This window comes from Rana temporaria, chromosome 1, assembly GCF_905171775.1.
Source record: "Rana temporaria chromosome 1, aRanTem1.1, whole genome shotgun sequence".
Lineage (NCBI taxonomy): Eukaryota > Metazoa > Chordata > Amphibia > Anura > Ranidae > Rana > Rana temporaria.
In genome coordinates, this window is record NC_053489.1 from 62,006,030 (window position 1) to 62,032,056 (window position 26,027).

The 26,027-nt window shown below is 47.4% G+C and overlaps 1 protein-coding gene across 1 annotated transcript in view; it reads left to right on the plus strand.

Annotated features, from left to right (window-relative positions):
- LOC120927729 (oncostatin-M-specific receptor subunit beta-like) overlaps window positions 1-26,027 on the plus strand; it is a 113,050-nt gene that overhangs the window by 39,756 nt on the left and 47,267 nt on the right. The window contains exons 2-5 of the mRNA XM_040338597.1: window positions 7,578-7,674; window positions 11,033-11,202; window positions 12,771-12,945; window positions 17,575-17,868. Of these exons, the coding sequence (XP_040194531.1) occupies window positions 7,596-7,674; window positions 11,033-11,202; window positions 12,771-12,945; window positions 17,575-17,868 (718 nt within the window). The 5' untranslated portion in view covers window positions 7,578-7,595. The remainder of the gene's footprint in view (window positions 1-7,577; window positions 7,675-11,032; window positions 11,203-12,770; window positions 12,946-17,574; window positions 17,869-26,027) is intronic.

Sequence of the window (26,027 nt, forward strand, 5' to 3'; positions counted from 1 at the left end):
AAAAACAATGTAGTTTTATGTACGTTGGCTAACAAAGTTCTGCTGTCTGTATGCAGAACAAGTTCACGGTCAAACGCCCTTCGCACAAAATTCCACGGATTTGTCCGATGGAAATACGATCGTGTGTACGAGGCTTAAAGCGGGGGTTCACCCTATCGACGGTAAAAAAAAAAAAAATTTTTCTTTTACCTTTAAATCAGGCATTGTAGCGCGAGCTACAGTATGCCTGTCCCGAATTTTTTCCCCCCATACTCACCTTGTAGTCGTCCATCGAAGATACCGGGGAATGGGCGTGCCTCTGGAGACGGAGGATGATTGACGGCCGGCTCTGGCGCGTCACGCTTCTCCGGAAATAGCCGAAATAGGCTTGGTCTTCACGACGCGTGCGCATAGCCTGTGCGCACGCGCCGTGAAGAGCCGAGACCTACTCCGGCTGTCTTCGGGGAGAGTGACGTGCCAGGGCCGGCCGTCAATCATCCTCCCTCTCCATAGGCACGCCCATTCCCCGCAGGAGCCGAAATCTACGATGGACGACTACGAGGTGAGTACGGGGTTAAAAAAATCGGGACAGGCATACTGTAGCTCGCGCTACAATGCCTGTCTCGATGGTAACATCAAGTACGAGAGGGTGAACTACCGCTTTAAGCGTGTTACTGTCAGTTAGAAACCACAAAATTTTATTTTTTACAATTCTATATCTTTTATTATTTTCTTCTCTTTTGTTTTTGCAATTTTTTTTAGGAGCCCCATTAGCGAAATTTGGTGAAATAATGGGGATCTAAACAGGGGAAATCTGTGCCACGCAGGATGATTAGGAAATTAATCATTCTTCCTCATGTACCTTTTACCACAAAAGGTACATGAAGCCTCGTACACACGACCGAGAAACTCGACGGGCAAAACACATCGTTTTGCTTGTCGAGTTCCTTGTGAAGCCGTCGAGAAACTCGGCGAGCCAAATTTCTCCATTCCTGTCAAGGAAATAGAGAACTTGCTCTCTTTTTGGCTCGTTGAGTTTCTCGACAGTTTCCTAGACGAAAATGTACACACGACCGGTTTCCTCATCAAAAAAATATCTCCCAGCAAGTTTCTTGCTGGTTTTTGCCGAGAAACTCGGTCGTGTGTACGAGGCCTCAGTGTTCTGACTCAACTACAAGGCCATAAACGTTATCTCCAGCTTCATGTAGGGCTTACACGACCTGGTGTTCTATTTATCCCTTGTGTAGCACTACCCCCGAAGGAGCTGCTGGTTTGTTTTGGGTGGCGTGTTACCTCATGGCTCCTCCGCCGTCTAAGGGTGTATGGTGAATGTAGCAGTAACGGAATGTCCACGACAGCTGTCTTTTCTGTGCTCTTTATTACTCAGCCGGGTAAAAACAGTATAACTTGTGGTGAAAGGTAGAGTTGAAAGCAGAAGGAGAACAGCAGATTCAGGCGTAATAATAGGGAAACAGTCCTGCTCCCACGTGTAACACTTCTTGCGCCACTCCTGCCTGAGTGGACTTAGTGTACCCAGACAGGCCTCTCTCACTGACCTGGCAGCCAGAGTATCACTCAGGACTTGAAGGAAAAAGTCTCTGCCACAGACCCTCCTTAGAATTGAAATAACGAAAGGGGGTTCTCCTTAATAGAATTAGCCTGGATCTCCTTCCAATAGTTTACAGGTTCCCAACTGATAGGTGACTAACGTCCATCCTCTCAGTAACTGGTTACCTTGATCCCCGGTGGATTGTCGAGACCCTATTGGATCGCTAGCCTCTCTTGGCTCTCCTCAGATGGACTCCCCACCGAACAGCTTCCTCAAGGGAACAATGCTTGGGATCTTCTCAATGTTAGGGACCCAGTCGATTACTGGGGCCCAGCCACAGCTCAAATGCTCAGGACCAATGTTGTCCCAGGAACACCACGTGGCACGGGCACCCCGGCCCGGAAGGCCATTTCACCGGGGCGCCGTGATGCAGTCACCCTGAAGGTGGGTGCCGCACTCGAAGAAGAACCCAGACCAATGGTGTCTGTCCAATAAATACCCCTCCCAGCATGCACTGCGAAAATCCTCCTGATTGGCTGCTAGGAAAAAGCACCCAAACCTCGAATCCACTGCTGCCACCCATCATCCTGGGGTGGGAACAGCGCCCCAGGAACAACAGAATAAGCCCACAGCACAGTCAAGCTGAGGCAGAGACCCAATTTGAACAGATTAATTTGATCAGAGCCAACTACATCTCTGATCCCCCTCTAAATTTGAGCTAGCACCGGTACCTTGAAGTAACCAGGCGCTACACTTGCATCAATTCAGACAGCTTAACTCAATGAATAACTCACTTTTAGAGAGACAGACGATGAATCCTTTTGAATGTTCCGTTTAATGATGGATATTCGTAGGTAGAAAAACATTGCAGTTGTAAGCCACGTGGAAAGATGTTTAGCATGGAAAGTATACTGAGCTAATGAGAGAGAGAGACAGGAAGTGGAGGGGAATATAAGGAACTACGGTGAGAGAGTTCAGCTAGACAGAAGGGAGTAGAGCTTAAAGTGGAGTTCCACCCAAAAGTGGAACTTCCGCTTAATCCACTCCTCGCCCCCTTACATGCCACATTTGGCATGTAATTTTTTTTTGGGGGTGGGGGGACTTCCTGTCCCACTTCCTCCTTCCGCCGAGGGGCTGCTAAGGCAAATAGTCTAATCGCCTTTCTGCAGCCCCTTCCTGTAGGCGATCGCTTGGGACACGTGACAGGTCCCAGGCGATCGCCTGTCCAATTGGATGGAGCAGCGCCGCTCGTGCATGCGCAGTGATGCTTGCGCATGCGCAGTGGGTGCCCGGCCATAAAGCCGAAAGCTGTCACGGCCGGGTGCCCACACTTGGAATGAAGACGCCTGCCGGAGAGGTGGGGAGAGGAGCGGAGCCCCGGCCGGCGCATCACTGGAACGTGGAGCAGGTGAGTGTATGTTTATTAAAAGCCAGCAGCTACACTTTTTGTAAATGCTGACTTTTAATAAACATAAAAAATGACTGGAACACCCCTTTAAAAACACAGAGCAATAATAAATCACATAGTGTAACACAACAATGAGGAAGAATGATTAATTTCCAAAAATTGTTCCATACAGTAGATTTGGAAATCAACTTTTCTAGAATCACTTACCATATTTTCCGGCGTATAAGACGACTGGGCGTATAAGACGACCCCCTAATTTTCCAGGAACATTTTTGGTTTTGGGATATACTCACTGTATAAGACTACCCCCTTCTTACTAGTCTTTCTGGAAGCTGAGGGGGAGCCAGAACCGCTGACAGAAACAGGCTTTTTCAAATCTCACTGTGCCATTACATTACATTCCTCACTCCGCCATTACATTACATGCCCCCACTGTGCCATCACTTGCCCCCACTGTGCCATCACTTGCCCCTCACTGTGCCATCACTTGCCCCTCACTGTCCCATCACTTGCCCCTCACTGTGCCATCACTTGCCCCTCACTGTGCCATCACTTGCCCCTCACTGTACCATCACTTGCCCCTCACTGTACCATCACTTGCCCCCTCTCTGTGCCATCACTTGCCCCTCACTGTGCCATCACTTGCCCCTCACTGTGCCATCACTTGCCCCTCACTGTGCCATCACTTGCCCCTCACTGTACCATCACTTGCCCCTCACTGTGCCATAACTTGCCCCTCACTGTGCCATCACTTGCCTCTCACTGTGCCATCACTTGCCCCTCACTGTACCATCACTTGCCCCTCACTGTGCCATCACTTGCCCCTCTCTGTGCCATCACTTTCCCCCACTGTGCCTGAACTTGCCCCCCAGTGCAATCACTGCAAACACTCACTTTTTTGCAGGCGGTGACAGTCTCCGTGCTGCGAGCGCGAGCGTCAATGATTTGAAAGCCGCGCCTTCTCCTCAGACTGTCCTGTGTTAGGCGGAACACAAATCTTCCCAGCAGCGCCTCTGTTCTGTGTGCCGCCTATCACGGATGTCTTCTCATCTCGTCCGAGGATGAGAAGGCATCTGTGATAGGAGGAACACAGAACAGAGGCGCTGCTGGGAAGATTTGTGTTCCGCCTATCACAGAACACTCTGAGAAGAAGGAGCGTCTTTTAAATCATTGACGCTGGCAGCACGGAGACCGTCCCCGGCGTATAAGACGACCCCCGACTTTGGATGCATGTTTTTGCATCCAGAAAGTTGGCTTATACGCCGGAAAATACGGTAATAAAAAAACAATGATATAATGAATTTTTATACAGTTTAATAAAAGAAGAGGAAATCTTGGCTCAATAAATGTGTGACCATAGGTGTGAGCACAAGTTGTGCTTAGTCACCCGGCATGGCATACATTCCCCCTGTTTAGATCCCTCATATATTCACCAAAGCCCAATAACAGGGCTCCTAAAAAATTGCAAAAAAAATAAAAATAAAATAATAAAAGACATAAAATTGTAAAAAATTCTAAAAAAATAAAATACAAACTGACACCAGCCACTGCCTTACTGACACCATCCATTGCTCTACTGACATTGTCAGTATATATACTGTACATATACACACACGCATGTGTGTTTGAGAAAACATGCAGCAGATGAATTGGTTATACCCAAATGTGTATCCTAAGCAATGAAGGAGTTAACTTCAGCAACCATCTGTCCAGCATTCAGTAAGCAGTAATAAGTTCAGTTGCCGAGTGTGTTGGAGTGGGCACGTCAAACTATAACAATGAGTTCTTTATTGACAAATGACAGTGTGACGAAGCAGGGGGAGAAATGTTATAGGACATGATTAAGAAACTATCTCAACCTTAATGTGTATTTCAACTTTTTGCATCCAGATTAGAATAACACCTTCTTTATACAGTACAGTATTTGTTATATCTCCCAGTCACATAGCATAACTTAAAAAAGAGGAAAAAATTGCAGCTTTCATTTTTAAAGCGGAGTTCCAGGCAAAAAGACAACTCTGCCTCAAACAATTTGGATATTTTTGTTTTGCTTTTTGGTATCTTTTCTGCATTTTTTTTTCATCACTACCGCTATTGCATCCGACCCTCCTCCTACCCCTCGCTGCATTCTGGGACCTCTGTGAGTCCCAGAAGACAAAAGGACCATTCAGAAAGTGCAGCGTGACTCGCGCATGGGCAGTAGGAAACTGGTTGTGAAGCCTGAAGGCTTCACTGCTGGTTTTCCTTACTTGCAATGCCGGTGTTCTATCGATATGTGCCCTCTGTCGGAAAGTGCCCACGCATGCGTACAACGGAAGGGCACTCCAGATAAGTTGCCAATCAGCTGGAGTGACGTCACCATAGTGCATATCGTAGGAGGGTTTTTTTGATGGGCGACACCATTTCACAGGCACAATTGAAAGCTATCCAAAGAGCAGAGGGACACCGTAGACCAGGGGTGTCAAACTCAATTTCATTGTGGGCCGCATCAGCAGTATGATTGTCCTCAAAGGGGCTGGTTGTATCTGTAAGATTAGATGTCCAGCCCATTCCCTCCCCTTACATTAGATGTCAAGAGCCACCCCACCATCATAAGTTGAGTCCCCCACTCTCCCTTACATCACAGTGCACCCCCCTTTCCCTATGCTGCTGCTGGGAAGAAGCTGGATGCATTGCTTGAAAGCAGAAAGTAGGGGTCTGGAGGAGGACTGGAGCTGTCCTGCAGCTGTAGGAGAGGTGCGAGGGCCACATGAAATGGCCTGGAGGGCCAGATTCGGCCCGCGGGCCTTGTATTTGACACCTGTGCCATAGATGTCAGATTGTGCCTCACTGTAAACCTACGGCGCAACAGCAAGGCACAATATGACAAATACAGTGTCCCTCCTCTGTTTGCATAGCATTAAATTCTGGCTGAGAAAAGGTATCGCCCATGGAAAAAAGGCTCCTACGATGTGCAGCAAATTATTCGGTGGGTTGGCCAAATACTTTCGGCAATATATACGTGGATTCAGATAGGTTTACGCCGTCGTAACTCTGAATCTACGCCGTCGCAAATTTAAGCGTATTCTGGAAACCAGATACGCTTAAATTAGGCTAAGATACGAGCGGAGTAAGTCTCCTACGCCGTCGTATCTTAGGGTGCATATTTACGCTGGCCGCTAGGTGGCGCTTCCATTGAGTTCGGCGTAGAATATGCAAATGACTAGATACGTCGATTCACGAACGTACGCGCGCCCGCCGCAATTAGTTACGCCGTTTACGTTAGAGATACATCGGCGTAAAGATAAAGCTGCTCCCTAGGTGGCGCATTCCATGCAAGGTATGGACGTCGGAACAGGCCTATCTTTTTACGTTGTTTGCGTAAGTCGTACGCGAATCGGGCTTGACGTAATTTACGTTCACGTCGAAACGGCGTACTTTGGAGCAATGCACACTGGGATATGTCCACGGACGGTTAGCCTAGTCCTTGGGCATGCGGTGGCTTACAGTATTATCTTGAAAAGTTTTTATGCCTGTTTTTGATATTTTTGTATTTTTTGATATAATGATGTATTGTAATAAATATAACTTTTTATGACCTTAGTTGTCACATACATTTTGTTGCCCTAAAAATCCCACCCATATTGAGGTATTCAGTTGTTCAATTGATACAAGGGATGATGGCAACCACATGCCACTATACATGAGCTACCTTTTCCATAATGTGGGCCCTTTGGCCCAGATTCTCATACATTCGCGCTGCTCCTGGGCAGCGTAATGTATGAGCTCTACGTTACACCGCCGCAGGTCTACAGGTTTAAATCCTGATTCTCAGAACACTTACCTGTAAACTTGCGGCGGTGTATCGTTAGATTGCTCGGCGCAAGCCCGCCCAATTCAAATGGGGCGGGCACCATTTAAATTAGGCGCGCTCCCGCGCCGAGCGTACTGCGCATGCTCCGTCGGGTAAATTACCCGACGTGCATTGCGCTAAATGACGTCGCCCCGACGTCATTTGCCTAGATGTATACGTAAATGGCGTCCAGCGCCATTCACGGACGTCTTACGCAAACAACGTAATTTTGATTCAATTCGACGCGGGAACGACGGCCATGGTTAACATTGGTTGCCCCTGCTAATAGCAGGGGCAACCTTACGCGTCGGGTACGCTACGCAAACGACGTTAATTCGCTGTGTCGACTTCGCGTATGTTCGGGAATCGCCGTACTTACCTCATTTGCATAGACGACGGGGAAAAGCGACGATGCGACACCTAGCGGCGGGAAAAAAAATTACTTTTAAGATCTGACAGCGTAACAGCCTTACGCATGTCAGATCTAATGGGTATCTATGCGCAACTGATTCTAAGAATCAGTCGCATAGATACCCGGGGCCAGATGAGGAGTTACGACGGCGCTAATGGTGTTGCGCCGTCGTAACGCCTTCGAGAATCTGGCCCTTAATCTTTTCCTTCAGCTTTAAATGAAGAAGGTTGAAAAGAATAAGTACACATGCAACAGCAGACATATGAAAAAAACAATTATAACAATAACACAATACTACTAGAACAGCTACTACTACTACTAATAAAAATAACAATAAATCAAGTTGTCATTCCTTTGATGATTTCCCCTAAAGTTAACAATTTTTTCTTTATTCCAGACCACTTCTACTCAATCAATGGACCATTTTGCTGGGCTTCATGGCAATATCTTTGTACTTCTCATAATTCTTCAGCTGCCAATAAGGAGCTACCAAGGTATAATTTACCAGAGCCATATAAGCACCTCTGGGCTGGTCATATACACTATATTGTCTAAAGTATTGGGACGCCTGCCTTTACACACATAGGGCCAGATTCTCAAAAAAGCGCCTATCTATAGGCGGGCGTAGCGTTTTTGTGTCCGCTCCGTGTGTCCGTCGGCTCAGCGGGGATCATCCGTAATCCCCGCTGAGCTGTCGGCGGACAGGGCGGTCCCCGCACACTGTGCAGAGACCGCCCTGTCTTTCCTCCGCTCTCCCCTATGGGGAATCGGATGAAGTCCGTCTTCATCCGATCCGTTCCGCCGGACGGAAGAAAAATAGGGTTTTCTTCCGTCCGCAAAAGCGGATCTTTGCGGACGCGGATGGTTGCGGACGTTAGCGGATGCTCCATCCGCTAACGGACGCGATCCCATAGGGATGCATTACAAGTCCGTAAACGGACTTGTAATAAACAGACGAACGGTCCACTAATGTTAAAGGGCCTATTTCAGATACACTACGCCGCCTTAACTTAGTGAGGCAGGTCCCGTATTCTCAAAGAACTTGCGGCCAAAGTTACGGCGGCGTAGTGTAACTGTGCCGGCGTAAGCCCACGTAATTCAAAGTAGGCTAGTGTGGGCGTGTTTTATGTTAATGTTTCGTGACCCGACGTGATTGACGTTTTTAACAAACGGCGCATGGGCCGTCCGTGAACGCAGCCCAGTGCGCATGCTCAAAATTACGCCGCAAATAGTCAATGCTTTCGACGTGAACGTAAATGACGTCCAGCCCCATTTACGGACGACTTACGCAAACAACGTAAAACACGACGCTGTTCGTACGTTTCCGACGTCCATACCTAACATGACTTACCCCTGCTTTATGAGGGGTAACTTTACGCCAGCGTATGTCTTACGTAAACGACGTATCTTGCTACGCCGGGCGCACGTACGTTCGTGAATCGGCGTATCTAGCTCATTAGCATATTTGACGCAGAAATCTATGGAAGCGCCACCTAGCGGCCAGCGTAAATATGCAACTAAGATACAACGGCGTAAGAGACTTATGCCGCTCGTATCTTAGCCGAATTTATGCGTAACTGAGTCTAAGAATCAGCCGCATAGATACGACGGCTCTCATTCGGACTTAAGACAGCATACATGGCGCTACGCCGTCGTAAGTCCTTTGAGAATCTGGGCCATAAACTTTAATGGCATCCCAGTCTCAGTCCGTAGGGTTCAATATTAAGTTGGCCCACCCTTTGCAGTTATAAGAGCTTCAACTCTTCTGGGAAGACTGTCCACAAGGTTTTGGAGTGTGTCTATGGGAATGTTTGACCATTCTTCCTGAAGTGCATTTGTGAGGTCAGGCATTGATGTTGAACGAGAAGGCCTGGCTCGCAGTCTCTGCTCTAATTTATCCCAAAGCTATTCTATCAGGTTGAGGTCAGGACTCTGTGCAGGCCAGTCATGTTCCTCCACCACAAACTCACTCATCCATGTAATTATGGACCTTACTTTGTGCACTGGTGCGCATACATTTTTAAACAGGGAGGGACCATCCTCAAACTGTTCCCAAAAATTTGGAAGCATGAAATTGTCTAAAATGTCTTGGTATGCTGACGCCCTAAGAGTTCCCTTCACTGGAACTAAGGAGCCAAGCCCAACTCCTGAAAAACAACCCCACACCATAACCCCCAGCCCCCCCCCCCCCTTCACCTAATGATTTGGAACAGTGCACAAAGAAAGATTCATAAAGACATGGATGAGCAAGTTTGAAGTGGAGAAACTTGACTGGCCTACACAGAGTCCTGACCTCAACCAGATTGAACACCTTTGGGAGATATTAGAGTGCAGACTGCAAGACAGACCTTCTTGTCCAACATCAGTGCCTGACCTCACAAATGTGTTTTTGAAGGAATGGTCAAACATTCCCATAGACACACTCCTAAACCTTGTGGATGGCCTTTCCAGAAGAGTTGAAGCTGTTATAGCTGCAAAGGGTGGGCCAACTCAATATTGAACCCTGCGGACTAAGACTGGGATGCCATTAATGTTTCTGTGCGTGTAAAGGCAGGCGTCCCAATACAATATAGTGTACATCATGATGCAATGGACTGAACTGATTTCATTGTGGGCCGCATCAGCAGTATGATTGTCCTCAAAGGGGCCAGTTGTATCTGTAAGATTAGATTTCCAGAGCATCCCCCTCCCCTTACATTAGATGTCAAGAGCCACCCCACCATCAGAAGTTGAGTCCCCTTCTCTCCCTTACATCACAGTGCACCCCCCTTTCCTTATGCTGCTGCTGGGAAGAAGATGGATGCATTGCTTGAAAGCAGAAAGTAGGGATCTGAAGGAGGACCAGAGGAGGGCTGGAACTCTCCTGCAGCTGTAGGAGAGGTGCGAGGGCCACATGAAATGGCCTGGATTTGACACCTGTGCCACCTGTGCCACCTGTGCCACCTGTGTCTCAATACAATATAGTGTACATCATGATGCAATGGACTGAACTGATTTGTGTAATGCTAGGCACACTGGGCTAGATTCACGTAGCTGCGCCCATTCATACGGCGGCGCAGCGTATCGTATTTACGTTGCGCCGCCGTAAGTTTGAGAGGCAAGTGCTGTATTCACAAAGCACTTGCCTCCTAACTTACGGCGGCGTAGCGTAAATGGGGCCGGCGTAAGCCCGCGTAATTCAAATGTGGAAGGGGGGGCGTGTTTTATGCTAATGTATGATGACCTGACGTGATTGACGTGTTTTCCGAACGGCGCATGCGCCGTCCGTGTACATATCCCAGTGTGCATTGCTCCCAAGTACGCCGCAACGACGTATTGGTTTCGACGTGAACGTAAATTACGTCCAGCCCTATTCGAGAACGACTTACGCAAACAACGTAAAAAATTCAAATTTCGAAGTCCATACTTAACATTGGCTGCGCCTCCTAATAGCAGGAGCAACCTTACGCCGAAAAAGCCTAACGTAAACGACGTCAATAAATTGCGCCGGCCGTACGTTTGTGAATCGGCGTATCTCCGCCGAAAACAACGGAAGCGCCCCTAGCGGCCAACGTAATATTGCACACAATTATACGCCGCCGCATTCAAGTTACATCGGCGGAGGAAGCCTATTTTTTGAGCGTATCTGCCTTTGAGAATCGGCGTAACGATATGCCGGCGCAGATTTGAAATTACGGCGGCGTATCTCCAGATCGATTAATAGCTACCTGAATCTAGCCCAATGTTTTTTCTTTCTTTTTTTATTAAACCTGCCGCACATTTCTTGGTTTTCCCCCTTTGTTCTGGGAAGTACGGCCAGTAAGTAAACCTCAATGTATTCTGCCATTCTTACCATTTGCTTTATTGTTTTAGAGCCCCAGGAGTCTTCTCCCCCTCTAAATCTGGAGGTGTACCCTGACCTCCGCCAGCAGCAACGCTTGGTTGTAGAATGGGACTTCGATGACGGAGTCTACTCTTCTGGCTTGAACTTTACTTTTCACATCCAAGTGGCACGATCCATAAAAAATAACATCATTCATGATGTAAGTACAATGGTTTATATTCTGCTGTCATGGAGGTAGGCGTTCTCTGTAAAGAAAAAGTCCGCTCTCAGGAGAAATATATAATTGATACACAAGTCGTTTTGTAATTTATTGCTCTAAAAATTATTACCTTGTCATGTTAATATGGAGATGGCTGTGATTACTAAAAAATTTCATTTTTTCAATTATAATAGTATTCTGTGTATTGCAAAATTTGTTTAGAAAACTCTACGGGCCAGATTCACAGAATAAGTACGCCGGAGTATCTTAATTTGTAATTCACAAACAAGATATGACGGCATTTGGCTAAGATCCGACAGGCGTGCGGCTTCGGATCTTAGGATGCAATACTTCGGCCGCCGCTGGGTGGAGTTTGTGTCGTTTTCCAGCGTCGGGAATGCAAATTAGCCGTTTACGGCGATCCACGAAGGTATGCACGTTTGTCGCATTCTCTTACGTCGGTTTTTCCCGTTGTAAAGTTAAAGGGGGGGTTCACCCTAAAAACGACTTTCCCTTATTACACTGGCCCCCCACATTACAATACGATTATGCCTATTAGTTTTTTTTTTATGCTGTACATACCTTTGTACAGCATATTCACCCGTGGCTTCCGGGTTGCGAGTGCCGCGGGAGTGGGCGTTCCTAACATGTCTGTGATTGACGTTTTGACAAAAAACGAGCTCCCCCCGTCGCGTAAGCCACGTCACGATTGGCGAAAGGAGCCGAACGGCGATGCGCAGGCGCAGTAAAGCGACGACTCGCCGTTCGGCTCCTTTTGCCAATCGTGACGCGGCTTGCGCGACGGGGGGAGCTAGTTTTTTGTCAAAACGTCAATCACCAGCATGTTAGGAACGCCCACTCCCGCGGGACTCGCAACCCGGAAGCCACGGTTGATTTAGCTGTACGAAGGTATGTACAGCATAAAAAAAAAACTAATAGGCATAATCGTATTGTAATGTGGGGGGCCAGTGTAATAAGAGAAAGTCGTTTTTAGGGTGAACCTCCCCTTTAAGTGTGCTATTTAGATGGTGTAAAATTACACCATCCATGTTAAAGTATGGCCGTCGTTCCCGCGTCGAATTTAAAAAAAATCTTTTCGCGTAAGACGTCGGGAAATACGAAAGTACGTTACGCACGTCGCCGTTCAAAAAACACGTCGGGGCGCCGTAATTTCGCGCAAAGCACGGCGGGAAATTTCCAAACGGAGCATGCGCAGAACGTTCGGCGTGGGAACGCGCCTAATTTAAATGGTACACGCCCCGTTTGAATTAGGCGGGCTTGCGCCGGACGACTTTACGCTACGCCGCCGAAAGTTTACACGCAAGTGCTTTGTGAATCAAGCACTTACGCTGGAAACTTGCGGCAGCGTAATGTAAACGGGATACAATACGCCGTCGCAAATGTACCTGAATCTGGCCCTACATTCCTTATAAGTTTGTAGGCAGCTAAAATCTTTGAGAATAATTGGAAGTGGTAATGTAAAAGCCTCCAAACCGATACAACATACATAATATAATAATGACAGGTCCACTTTAAATCTCTGTTATTAATTTCTTCTTTTGTTCCAGGAATATTACAACACAAGTCTCTCTAGAAGTGATAAACACTTCATCTGGATGTGGGATTCTGAGCTGCCTTTAGAATGTGACTCCCATTCTTTCCGCATTCGTAGCGCCTTATTACGGAACAGTTTTCCCTCTGAAGAGCGCTGGAGTGTCTGGAGCCTGTGGAAGACCCATCATGGTGTGTGCAGACTTTTATGTACCGATATTATTATTATTATTATTATTATACAAGATTTATATAGCGCCAACAGTTTACGCAGCGCTTACACTTAATTGTGTGTCACTTGAGGCTGCGCAGGACCAAGAGGGATCACACATAGGAGGGTTTCAGAGGATATTAACCACTTGACCTCAGGAAGATTTACCCCCTCCATGACCAGGCCAGTTTTGCGAAACGGCACTGCGTTACTTTAACTGACAAATGCCCTGTCATGTGACGTTGTACACAAATAAAATATTACATTTTTTTCCCCACAAATAGAGCTTTCTTTTGGTGGTATTTGATCACCTCTGCTGTTTTTATATTTCACGATATAAAACGACAATTTTGAAAAAAATAAATTGTATTTTCTGTTATAAAATATATTCAATATATATATATTTTTTTTTTATTGAATTTCTTCATCAATTTAGGCCATTATGTATTCTGCTACATATTTTTGGTAAAAAAATAATCCAATGAGTGTATATTGATTGGTTTGCGCAAAAGTTATTGCGTCTACAAACGATGTGATTTTTTAAAAATGTTATATTTATTTTTTTACTATTAATGGAGGCGATCAGTGACCTATAGCGGGACTGCGATATTGCCGCGGTCAAATTGGACACGTAACTGAAACTTTTGACACTTTTTGGGGAAAAGGGACACTTAGGCCCCTTTCATACGTGCGGGCCGTTCAGATCAGTTTTTTCAGGCGGATCTGAATGGGTGCTCCATGTACCTCTATGGAACTTCGGATGTCAGCGGTAAAATGTACACTGACACCCAATCAGCCCCGATCCGATCCTCTCTGCTAAAATGTGACGGATGCAAACCCTATTTTGCATCCGTCTGGCGGATCGGATGAAAACTAACAGAAGGTTTGTCTTCATCTGATCCCCCATAGAGGAGAACGAAGATCCGACTGGTCCGTCTCGGCACAGTGTGCAGAGACAGACCTGTCATCTGCCGGCTCAGCGGGGATCAACAGAGCGATCCCCGCTGAGCAAGCGGATGTCCAAAAACAGATTTTTCCTGGATCCGCATGTGTGAAAGGGGCCTAATACAGTGATCAGTGCTAAAAATATATGCACTGTCACTGTACTACTGACACTGGCTGGGAAGGGGTTAACATCAGGGGCAATCAAAGGGTTAACTGTGTGCCTAGCCTGTGCTTTCTAACTGTGTAGGAGAGGCTTTGACTAGGGGAAGGCAAAGATCCGTGTTCCTGCTTTGCAGGAACACAGGATCAATACCTTCCCCTCTGACAGAACGACAATCTGCCTTGTTTACATAGATTGACGTTCTGCCAGTGTAGCGCACGCACACCCCAGACCCGGAAGTGTCAGATCACATACTAGGTACGCAGTATGTGTACAGTGGGTGGTCCGCAAGTGGTTAAAAAGACTGCATCACCATACAGATTATTGTGAGAATGGACTAAAGAAACCAAAATGCCCTCCAACCAAAACAATGCACAGAGCAGTAAAGCCTTCCAAAAGCCTCTGCCTCATGGACAAGAGGCGCTTACCCACAGTGCATTATAATCTGCATTTAGGTGTCGGCAGAAGTCAGAGCAACCGACCCTGCTGCTAGCAGCCTGTAAAGTTCTTGGAGAGGCTGAAAGCTGCTGTGACTGGATGAGATGGACAGTACAGCAAGCGGTACAATCAGGGCAGTATGCATCCAGGGAAGAATGTGCATAAGAAAGTGTTCCAGGCATTCATCTCTGAACGCATAATGCCCTAAACGTTAGTACATTGTCTCAGTGTATGGTCCGGCATACTGCCAGCAGCAGGGCTAGATGGTGCACCTGTGCCTTCCGCCTGCACCAAAACGCTAAAGTCTCATACACTGGGACTAAACGCCTAGAGTAAAAGAGACCTAAACAGACGTTTTTGGACGTTTTTACAGCAGCTGTTTTTAGCAGTAGACATTTTTTTCTACAGTCAATAAACTCTACATCATGTTATCCTATGTGTCCATGCACACATAGGCTCTGATCAGCAGTTTTGGGAAGTGGCGTTTTTGAGCAGTAAAAACAAAACTAGTGGGTTCTGAAATATGTTTTTCAGCTGTAAAAACACTTTAACGCTGATAAACGTCAATAAACGCTAAAAAAAAAAAAAGGTTACAAAACGCTATTGAAAAAAACGTTGAAAAAAGTTGAAAAACTCACTGCAAAGCTACTGGCGTTTTTATAACGTTATTTTAACGTCCAGTGTGCATGAGGCCTTATAGGTAAAGTTGATCCAGGGAAAATCCGATTGCCTCTCAGGGGAACAGGAAGGAATTGTTTCCCCTGCTGTAGCAAATTGGATCATGCTCTGCTGGGGTTTTTCGCCTTCCTCTGGATCAACTGTGGCTGAACGATTGTGTATATGGGATTGTATTTTTTATGTTGTTTGGTTGCTTACTTTGTAATGATGTATACAGCTGTTTCAGGCTTTTTATAATACACTTTGGTAATATCTATTTAAAGTGGTTGTAAAGATTTTTTTTTTTTCAATAACAAACATGTCTATACTTACCTGATCCCTTAGAGCGGCCCCAATCCTCCTCTTCTCTGGTCCCCTGTTGGTGCTCCTGGCTCCTCCTCTCTTGCTGGTGCCCCCAATAGGAAATTGATTCCCATGGGGGCACTCATGCAAGCTCATCCTCAAGCCCCGCTCCTTCATTCATTGACAGACAGTGGGACTCGGCCCCTCCCACCCTGCTCCCTCCTCACTGGAGTTGATTGACAGGAGCAGAAGCCAATGGCTGCTGTCGATCTGCCCAGGGAGGAGAGACAAAGTCAAGACCGCTGCAGCTCTCATCCACAGCTCTGTTCAGGTAGGTATAAGGGGGGTGAGGGGGCGAGTCTGAGACACAGAAGGTTTTAAGGTGCATTAAGGTAGAAAAAAAACTTGAGGCTTTAGAACCACTTTAATTAATGCATTATTTTGTTAAGTCATGGCGCAGTCATGAATGTATGTTTGTGACTGTGTCAATTAGATTTTTCAGAATAAAATGACAAAAATTATAAGATAAGAAAGGAAAAACAGGCCCATTAAAGCATATAATTTAAGCAGTAGAGTACTAATGGAGAATAGTATAAAGGCATTTAGAAAAGGTTTAAAATGTGCCGTCTCATGAGTATCTAATAAATTCATAAGGAGACACCCTGAAAACATACTTTTTATGGCAACAACCATAAATGAAGAATACATGAAGTGTAGAATACACTAATTTAAGAAACCCCTCAACTCTTACATTATTGAAGAAAATGGAGAGTTTATTAACAGATTCAAAAACACATCATTACATTTAGAGTTGAATTGGTGATGGAAATGAAAAGCATGGTATAATCGTAAGCATAGTAATTTATCCAGCACAGAGTACTGGGAAGTACTAGTATCGTCAAAGAAAGGACTCATTTTTATTAATTATGTTGATAATTGTATTATTTAATTTTTTATTAACAATTTTGATTACTTATAATTACTTATAATTAAACCACTGACATAGTGCATTAAAGGTAAAAAAAAAAAATTGAGGCTTTAGAACCACTTTAATTAATGTATTATTTTGTTAAGTCATGGCGCAGTCATGAATGTATGTTTTTGACTGTATCAATTAGATTTTTCAGAATAAAATTGTAATAAAATGACAAAAATGATAAGATAAGAAAGGAAAAAAAGGCCCCATTAAAGTATATAATTTAAAGTGGAGGTTCACCCAAAAACTTAATTTTTAACATTAGATTGAGGCTCATTTTGTCAAGGGGAATCGGGTGTTTTTTTTAAAATCGAAGCAGTACTTACCGTTTTAGAGAGCGATCTTCTCCGCCGCTTCCGGGTATGGGCTGCGGGACTGGGCATTCCTATTTGATTGACAGGCTTCCGACGGTCGCATACATCGCGTCACGATTTTCCAAAAGTAGCCGAACGTCGGTACGCAGGCGCCGTATAGAGCCGCACCGACGTTCACCTTTTTTCGGCTACTCGTGACGCGATAGATGCGACCGTCGGAAGCCTGTCAATCAAATAGGAAGGCCCAGTCCCGAAGACCATACCCGGAAGCGGTGGAGAAGATCGTTTTCTAAAACGGTAAGTACTGCTTTGATTAAAAAAAAAAAACACCCGATTCCCCTTGACAAAATGAGCATCAATCTAATGTTAAAAAAAAAATTTCGGGTGAACTCCCGCTTTAAGCAGTAGAGTACTAATGGAGAATAGTATAAAGGCATTAAGAAAAGGTTTAAAATGTGCTGTAAAATGTGGAGCATTGTGGATTATAGACATAGATAAAAATAATGCCAAAATCAACCAACAGATCAGCCAAAAAAGGGGCATATTAGAAATTAAACAGATCCTACAGATTTGAATACTGAAGAGAACATATAAGGGAGTGGTAATTAATAAATCTATTGCAGATGAAGCCAAGATTTACCCTTAAAACTTCATCAGATCTTTTCACAGTTCTTTTTTTTGTTACATGCTCGTACGGACAAATTTATTATTCTTTACAATTATTCCTTTTAACTGTCTTATATTATTGTTTTCAAATACACTTTTGATCAGGTGTGGTCTAAATATTACATTCTATGTCGCCTTCTTATTTTCCCAGGAAAGAACGAAGAGAACAGAAAGAACATAGTAATATATCCCCATGAGAAAATAGTTTTGGAGGGTTCTGAAGTTAGTTTTTGCTGCTTGCCCGGCCTCTCTGAGAAAGTTCAGGAGATGACCTATAAGAAGAAACAGTATCAGAGCCAATCAGAACAGATGAAGACAGAGAGTTTTGTGATTACAGTGAAAAATGCATCAATGACTCGCTCGGATGGAGACACTGTTATCTGCCGACTCTATGTGGACCCTATGGGCAGGAAAAGACATAATGGAACCGTCCTCATTGTTAGCAGTAAGTGTACTTATATGAAGTCATGTCATTGATGTATTGCAAATAATACTCCATGGGCCAGATCCACAAAAACCTGACGTAACTTAAAAAATCCAATTTAAGTTACACTGCCTTAAAGTTTCTACCCAAGTGCCTGATCCACAAAGCACTTATCTAGAAATTTCAGGCTGTGTAACTAAAATTCCGCCGGCGCAAGGCGTTCCTATTCAAATGGGGCGAGTCCCATTTAAATGAGGCGCGCTCCCGCGCCGGCCGTACTGCGCATGCGCGAAGTTACGTTACGCCGAGTTTTGAGGATCGCGACGGCTTAAAAAAGTTGCGTCGGGGAAAAAAAAAAATGACAGCGGCATGCATTCCTGAGGGAGAACTCCATGCCAATTTTCAAAGAAAAAACCGGCATGGGTTCCCCCCCCAGGAGCATACCAGGCCCTTAGGTCTGGCATGGGTTGTAAGGAGACCCCCCCCACGCCGAAAAATTGACGTAGGGGGTCCCCCTACAATCCATACCAGACCCGTATCCAAAGCACGCTACCCGGCCGGCCAGGAAAGGAGTGGGGACGAGCGAGCGCCCCCCCCCTCCTGAGCCGTGCCAGGCCGCGTGCCCTCAACATGGGGGGGTTGGGTGCTCTGGGGCAGGGGGGCGCACTGCGGGCCCCCCCACCCCAGAGCACCCTGTCCCCATGTTGATGAGGACAGGACCTCTTCCCGACAACCCTTGCCATTTGGTTGTCGGGGTCTGCGGGCGGAGGCTTATCGGAATCTGGGAGTCCCCTTTAATAAGGGGGCCCCCAGATACCGGCCCCCCACCCTAAGTGAATGGATATGGGGTACATCGTACCCCTATCCATTCACCTGTAGGCAAAAAGTAAAAGTTAATAAACACACAACACAAGGCTTTTTAAAATATTTTATTATTCTGCTCCGGATGCCCCCCCTGTCTTCGTTATTAGCTCAATTACCAGGGGGGGCTTCTTCTTCCGCTCTCCGGGGGTCTTCTTCCACTCTCCGGGGGTCTTCTCCGCTCTCCGGGGGGGGTTTCTTCTTCCGCTCTCCGGGGGGGCTTCTCCGGACTCCGGGGGGCTTCTTCCATCTTCTCCCCTCTTCCGCTCTTGACTCGGCGAACCCCGGTTCTTCTGCAGCTCTCCGGTGCCTTCTTCTTCAGCGCTGGCTGCCTGCTATGTTTGTGTGTTAGCTCAATTTCTAACAGGCAGCCGGCGCGGTCTTCTGTGGCGTCAGGGTCTTCTCTTCCTTTCTTCCGATGTTGCCTCGTCGCCTGTTGTCGCTGTAATGATGGAAGCGCGCCTTGCATCACATTTATATAGGCATCACCGTCCCATCATGCTCCGGTAGGTACCCACGTGGTGGGTGCACGTGGGTAGGCACCCACCACGTGGGTACCTGCCGGAGCATGATGGGACGGTGATGCCTATATAAATGTGATGCAAGGCGCGCTTCCATCATTACAGCGACAACAGGCGACGAGGCAACATCGGAAGAACAGAAGACCAGAAGACCCTGACGCCACAGAAGACCGCGCCGGCTGCCTGTTTGAAATCGAGCTAACACACAAACATAGCAGGCAGCCAGCGCTGAAGAAGAAGGCACCGGACAGCTGCAGAAGAACCGGGGTTCGCCGAGTCAAGAGCGGAAGAGGGGAGAAGATGGAAGAAGCCCCCCGGAGTCCGGAGAAGCCCCCCCCCGGAGAGCGGAGAAGACCCCCGGAGAGCGGAAGACCCCCGGAGAGTGGAAGACCCCCGGAGAGCGGAAGAAGAAGCCCCCCCTGGTAATTGAGCTAATAACGAAGACAGGGGGGGCCTCCGGAGCAGAAAAATAAAATATTTTAAAAAGCCTTGTGTTGTGTGTTTATTAACTTTTACTTTTTGCCTACAGGTGAATGGATAGGGGTACGATGTACCCCATATCCATTCACTTAGGGTGGGGGGCCGGTATCTGGGGGCCCCCTTATTAAAGGGGACTCCCAGATTCCGATAAGCCTCCGCCCGCAGACCCCGACAACCAATGGCAAGGGTTGTCGGGAAGAGGTCCTGTCCTCATCAACATGGGGACAGGGTGCTCTGGGGTGGGGGGGCCCGCAGTGCGCCCCCCTGCCCCAGAGCACCCAACCCCCCCATGTTGAGGGCACGCGGCCTGGCACGGCTCAGGAGGGGGGGGGACGCTCGCTCGTCCCCACTCCTTTCCTGGCCGGCCAGCGTGCTTTGGATACGGGTCTGGTATGGATTGTAGGGGGACCCCTACGTCGATTTTTCGGCGTGGGGGGGGTCTCCTTACAACCCATACCAGACCTAAGGGCCTGGTATGCTCCTGGGGGGGAACCCATGCCGGTTTTGTTTTTACAAATTGCCGTGGAGTTCTCCCTCGGGAAAGCATACCAAATGCCGTCGCTGGAATGGGCTTTTACAAGGTGTGACTAGTTTACACTTTGTAGAACCAGCCCTAATTTTACACTTGCAAAATAACACTTACGGCGCAAAAATGAAGCTAGAAAGCTTTGTGGATCACCTTAAGTGCTAATTTGCATACTAGCAACGGCATTTCGACTCGAAATGCCCCCAGCGGCGGATGCGGTACTGCATCCTAAGATTCGGCAGTGTAATTCAATTACACATGCCGGATCTTCTGTCTAACTTTGGAAAAAGCCTTTTGAGGATCGTTTCCAAAGTTACACACAGACTGAACAGCAGTTAAGTCGGAGTATCTCTTTTGAGGATCTGGCCCCATATTCCCATCGCACACGTTCCTGGATAAAGCTCTAAATGATTTGGGTGCTACAGCAACAACCAGCTGGAAACTGATTTTTTTATTGCATGATCACATCACATCACAGAGCAGTGCAACATTTCAGAACAATACAGGGCCCCTTCGTTCATTTTTTTAATTATTATTTCATTTATTTTTTTAATTATATTTCTTTATTTAATTTTTTTGTATTTCTGCTTTTTCTTCTTATATCTTACACTTCAGTTATTTCCTTTTCATATTATATTTTTTTCTCCATTTTCTTGTATTTCTTTTTTATATATATATATATATATATATATATATTTGTTATTTCTGCACTTATGTCTTTATTTTTTGTCTTCTTTCCTTTTCTTATTGGACTTTCTCCCATTTCTTTATATCTGGCATCCCCTCTCCCCCCCTTTTTTCACTACGTTGCCATGTTTACATTTTGTGTCTTCCATTACTCCTTAGTCCTGATCTTCCCTTTTTCTCCTCCTTCCTTTTTTTTGTCTCCTTTCTCTGTATGTACTTCCGCTCTGGCGGCTTTGTTTCCCTCTATGCACTCACACTTTACAGCAGGCATATGCAATTAGCGGACCTCCAGCTGTTGCTGAACTACAAGTCCCATGAGGCATAGCAAGACTCTGACAGCCACAAGCATGACACCCAGAGGCATGATGGAACTTGTAGTTTTGCAACAGCTGGAGGTCCGCTAATTGCATATCCCTGCTTTACACCTTCACTGTCCCTTCCACTCCCCCTGACTCTGACTGGATGTGATTTGCCTTGGAGGCGGAGCAGCCTGATGCCATGCATTCCCATGGCATTGGTGCCCCCGGCCTAGTGTTCTGTCAAATTAGCCAACTCGTCAGAATCTCCAACCACGTCACGTCTGGCTTTTTTAAAACATCAGTAATTGGAGATTTTGATGAATTGCCGTTTGGACACAACACCGGCAACATAATACAGTCCAATACAGGAAGATTTAGCTGTTTTGACAGCACAACGGCTAACAAGGACAAAGTTGTCGTTGCCTCGGAGGAGGCCATTTTGTTGGCTAGTATCAGAGGGGAGTAACAATCTCTGCTCCTAATATCGTGCACCAGACTGTATTCGGTTATCGGTGTTGTATCCAAACAGCAATTCATCAAAATCTCTAATTGCTGATGGTTTAAAGAAACCTGAAGTTAAGTAGTTGAAGTTTCTGACGAGTTGGCTACTTTGACAGAAGACTGGCATCGTCCCCTGTTGCTAGATCGTCGACTGCACCGCGTATGCACGACCGACGGTCATTTCTGTAATTGGATCCGATCGGTTTTCAGGCAACCTCGGTTTCCCAAAACCGACAATGATCCAAACACAGATCGGGAGCCGATGCCAGATGTGCATGCACAAGGTATCTATCATGACTGTTGCTCTATTTGCACAGTATGATCGTGTCAGACAATGTGCACAGGTTAGTAACCATGTTATTATGGGATCTAGCAACTCTTGTTTTTGTTTTGACTTAAGCTTTAGATGTCTGCTTATGTTTACTTGCCTTTGGCAGGATTTATGACATCACACCTGTCATGGGGTAGGTAGTCCTTTGCTTCTGGCTCTTTCTGATTGGTTGATGGTTATTTAAATACTGTACACTGTTACCCTACACTTATGACTAGCCTGATGAAGGGACCCTCCGTAGCTTGGATATGTTGCACTTCTCTATGAATTGATCATGCAATAAAAGATCAGTTTAGACCAGGGGTGGGCAATTATTTTTTCGATGGGGCCACATGAGAAACTAAAAATATTTTGGAGGGCCGGGCCAAAAGGCTAAACTCAATACTGCATAAAATCAATTGTATTTCTTTATAAAAAGCAGTAAATATCATTGTTGGAAAACTGGTACGAGTACTTGTTATAGACATAGCACAGGAGGGGGACAGAGGCTGGGGACATGGCACAGGAGGGGGACAGAGGCTGGGGACATGACACAGGAGGGGGACAGAGGCTGGGGACATGACACAGGAGGGGGACCGAGGCTGGGGACATGACACAGGAGGGGGACAGAGGCTGGGGACATGACACAGGAGGGGGACAGAGGCTGGGGACATGACACAGGAGGGGGACAGAGGCTGAGGACATGACACAGGAGGGGGACAGAGGCTGGGGACATGGCACAGGAGGGGGACAGAGGCTGGGGACATGGCACAGAAGGGGGACAGAGGCTGGGGACATGGCACAGGAGGGGGACAGAGGCTGGGGACATGGCACAGGAGGGGGACAGAGGCTGGGGACATGGCACAGGAGGGGGACAGAGGCTGGGGACATGACACAGGAGGGGGACAGAGGCTGGGGACATGACACAGGAGGGGGACAGAGGCTGGGGACATGACACAGGAGGGGGACAGAGGCTGGGGACATGGCACAGGAGGGGGACAGAGGCTGGGGACATGACACAGGAGGGGACAGAGGCTGGGGACATGACACAGGAGGGGGACAGAGGCTGGGGACATGGCACAGGAGGGGGACAGAGGCTGGGGACATGGCACAGGAGGGGGACAGAGGCTGGGGACATGACACAGGAGGGGGACAGAGGCTGGGGACATGACACAGGAGGGGGACAGAGGCTGGGGACATGACACAGGAGGGGGACAGAGGCTGGGGACATGGCACAGGAGGGGGACAGACGCTGGGGACATGACACAGGAGGGGGACAGACGCTGGGGACATGACACAGGAGGGGGACAGAGGCTGGGGACATGACACAGGAGGGGGACAGAGGCTGGGGACAGGCAGCCACTGTTTAATCAATAACAATTGATTAAACAGTGGCTGCATGTGATGGCACAGTGGCTGCGTGTGATGGCACAGTGGTTGCGTTTGATGGGCACAGTGGCGACAATTGATGGCACAGTGGCTGCGTGTGATGGGCACAGTGGCAACAATTGATGGCACAGTGACTGCGTGTGTTGGCACAGTGGCTGCATGTGATGGCACAGTGGCTGCGTTTGATGGGCACAGTGGCTGCGTGTGATTGGCACAGTGGCTGCGTTTAATGGGCAGAGTGGCTGCGTGTTATTGGCACAGTGGCTGCGTGTGATGGGCACAGTGGCTGCGTGTGATTGGCACAGTGGCTGCGTGTGATTGGCACAGTGGCTGCGTGTGATTGGCACAGTGGCTGTGTTTGGGAACAGTGGCATTAATTGATTGCACAGTGGCTGCGTGTGATTGGCACAGTGGCTGCGTTTGATGGGAACAGTGGCTGCGTGTGATTGGCACAGTGGCTACGTGTGATTGGCACAGTGGCTGCGTGTGATTGGCACAGTGGCTGCGTGTGATTGGCACAGTGGCGACAATTTATGGTGGCACAGTGGCTGCGTGTGTTGGCACAAGTGGCTGCATGTGTTGGCACAAGTGGCTGCATGTGTTGGCACAAGTGGCTGCGTGTGATGGGCACAGTGACCCCTCCCGGCCCTGCCTACTGTTATCACCGCGGCGGGGAACATTACAGACAGCGTTCGTTTGAACAGCTGTTTTCCCCGCTGCGCATAGACACTCCCCCTTGGACGGATCTGTCCAATCGCGAGCAAGGGGGAGTGTCTGTGACTCCCCCTTGCTCGCGATTGGACAGATCCGTCCAAGGGGGAGTGTCTATGCGCGGTGGGGAAAACAGCTGTTCAAACGAACGCTGTCTAATGTTCCCCGCCGCGGTGATTAACGTGGCAGCGGCGGCGATTTCGGCGGCGGGGGTGGGCCGGATTAAAAGGTCCGCCGGGCCGTATACGGCCCGCGGGCCGTAGTTTGCCCAGGTCTGGTTTAGACGCTACCTTGTCGATCCATGTCGATGGTGTGCTGGGAAATATCTTCATCGGTGTATTGCAGCCTCCACTTGTCTGCTGCAGTTCTGTATTGAAGGGCCAGTCTAAGATCTAGGAAACATCAACATGTCCTTAACATTACTGCCTAAAAGTTCTGTCACGGGGATCCCTGTGACATCACTGGTTAAAGACTTCAGCCAGGAGGCCTTACCCCTTGGATTATATCAGCTGTCATTCGCCAGAGCTGTCAGACGTCTGTCAGCAGACCATATATTTTTTTCTTTCAGTAGGTCGGTGGGCTTTGATCATCATGATTAACATGGATCTATATCACTGGATGATGTGATTGATGATGGATGCACATTGTGGGGCTATTTGTTTTTTAATTAAACTTGTCCAAATTTGTAATTTTTTTTTACACTTTACATTTTCTTTTGTGATTGAGTAGGGTTACTATGCATCCCTTACTTATTCACAGTGGGGGACAGTATCTGGAGGCACCCTTACCATTAAAGGGGCTTCCATATTTCAATAAGTCACTCACTGGGAGACCCCCATGACCACTGGGCCAGGGTTGTGGAGAAGAGTCTCTTGTCCTCGTCAACATGAGACACATGTGCTTTCCCTGGGGCATTCCCCCATCCCCCCACCAGCAATATATAGGGCCTGATATGATTAAAAAGGAGAGGGGGGCTTGTCCTCATCCTCTCTTTTTCTGTCCTGCCAGGCTACATGCTGGGATAAGTGTGTGTTTTTTTGGGGGGACTTTATGCATTTCTCTTCTTGATTTTTGCTTAGCGTTCCCATAGCAGACCCGAAAAGTCTGGTATATAATTTGGGGGAGGGAGACCCCATTCTGTATGTTGATGAGGACAAAAACCTCTTAAAGTTGTTGTAAAGGCTGAAGGTTTTTTAGCCTTCATGCATTCTATGCATGAAGGTAAAAACATTCAGTGTGCAGCCCCCCCTCAGCCCCCCTAATACTTACCTAAGCCCCATCTTGATCCAGCAATGTGCACAAGATGCGAGGCTCTCTCGGGCCACTGAATCCTGATTGGCGTAGATGCAGCCATTGGCTCCTGCTGCTGTTAATCACAGCCAGTGAGGCAGGAGCGGGGGATGCAGAGAGCCAGCTCGGGAGCGAGCATGCACAAATGCTCCTACAGCAAGTGGCTTCCTATGGGGGGCACACAGCAAGGGTAAGGGGCCCAGAGTGCCGGCAGGGGACCTGAGAAGGAGGAGGATCAGGGTTGCTCTGTGTAAACCACTGCACAGGGCAGGTAAGTATGACATTTTTGTTATTTTATTTTTTTATATACCATTTTTTCCTTTACGATGTACACACGGCTGGGAATCCTGTCAGGAAAAACCCATCGGTTTTCCTGTCGGGATTACTGGCAAGCTTGCCTTGCAAAGCCGTGCATACAGACGGCCACTCAAAAGAACCGCCGTTCTTTTGAATGGCAAGAATGTGGTGACATCATCGACTACGACGAGCCGGCGTTTGTCACATTCGATGCCGTCGCCGCCATCTTGCTACACCCCACACTAACCTTGTATGCTACCGTGCATGCGTCAAAGTCTTATCGAGCATGCACGGGTTTACCTCGGACA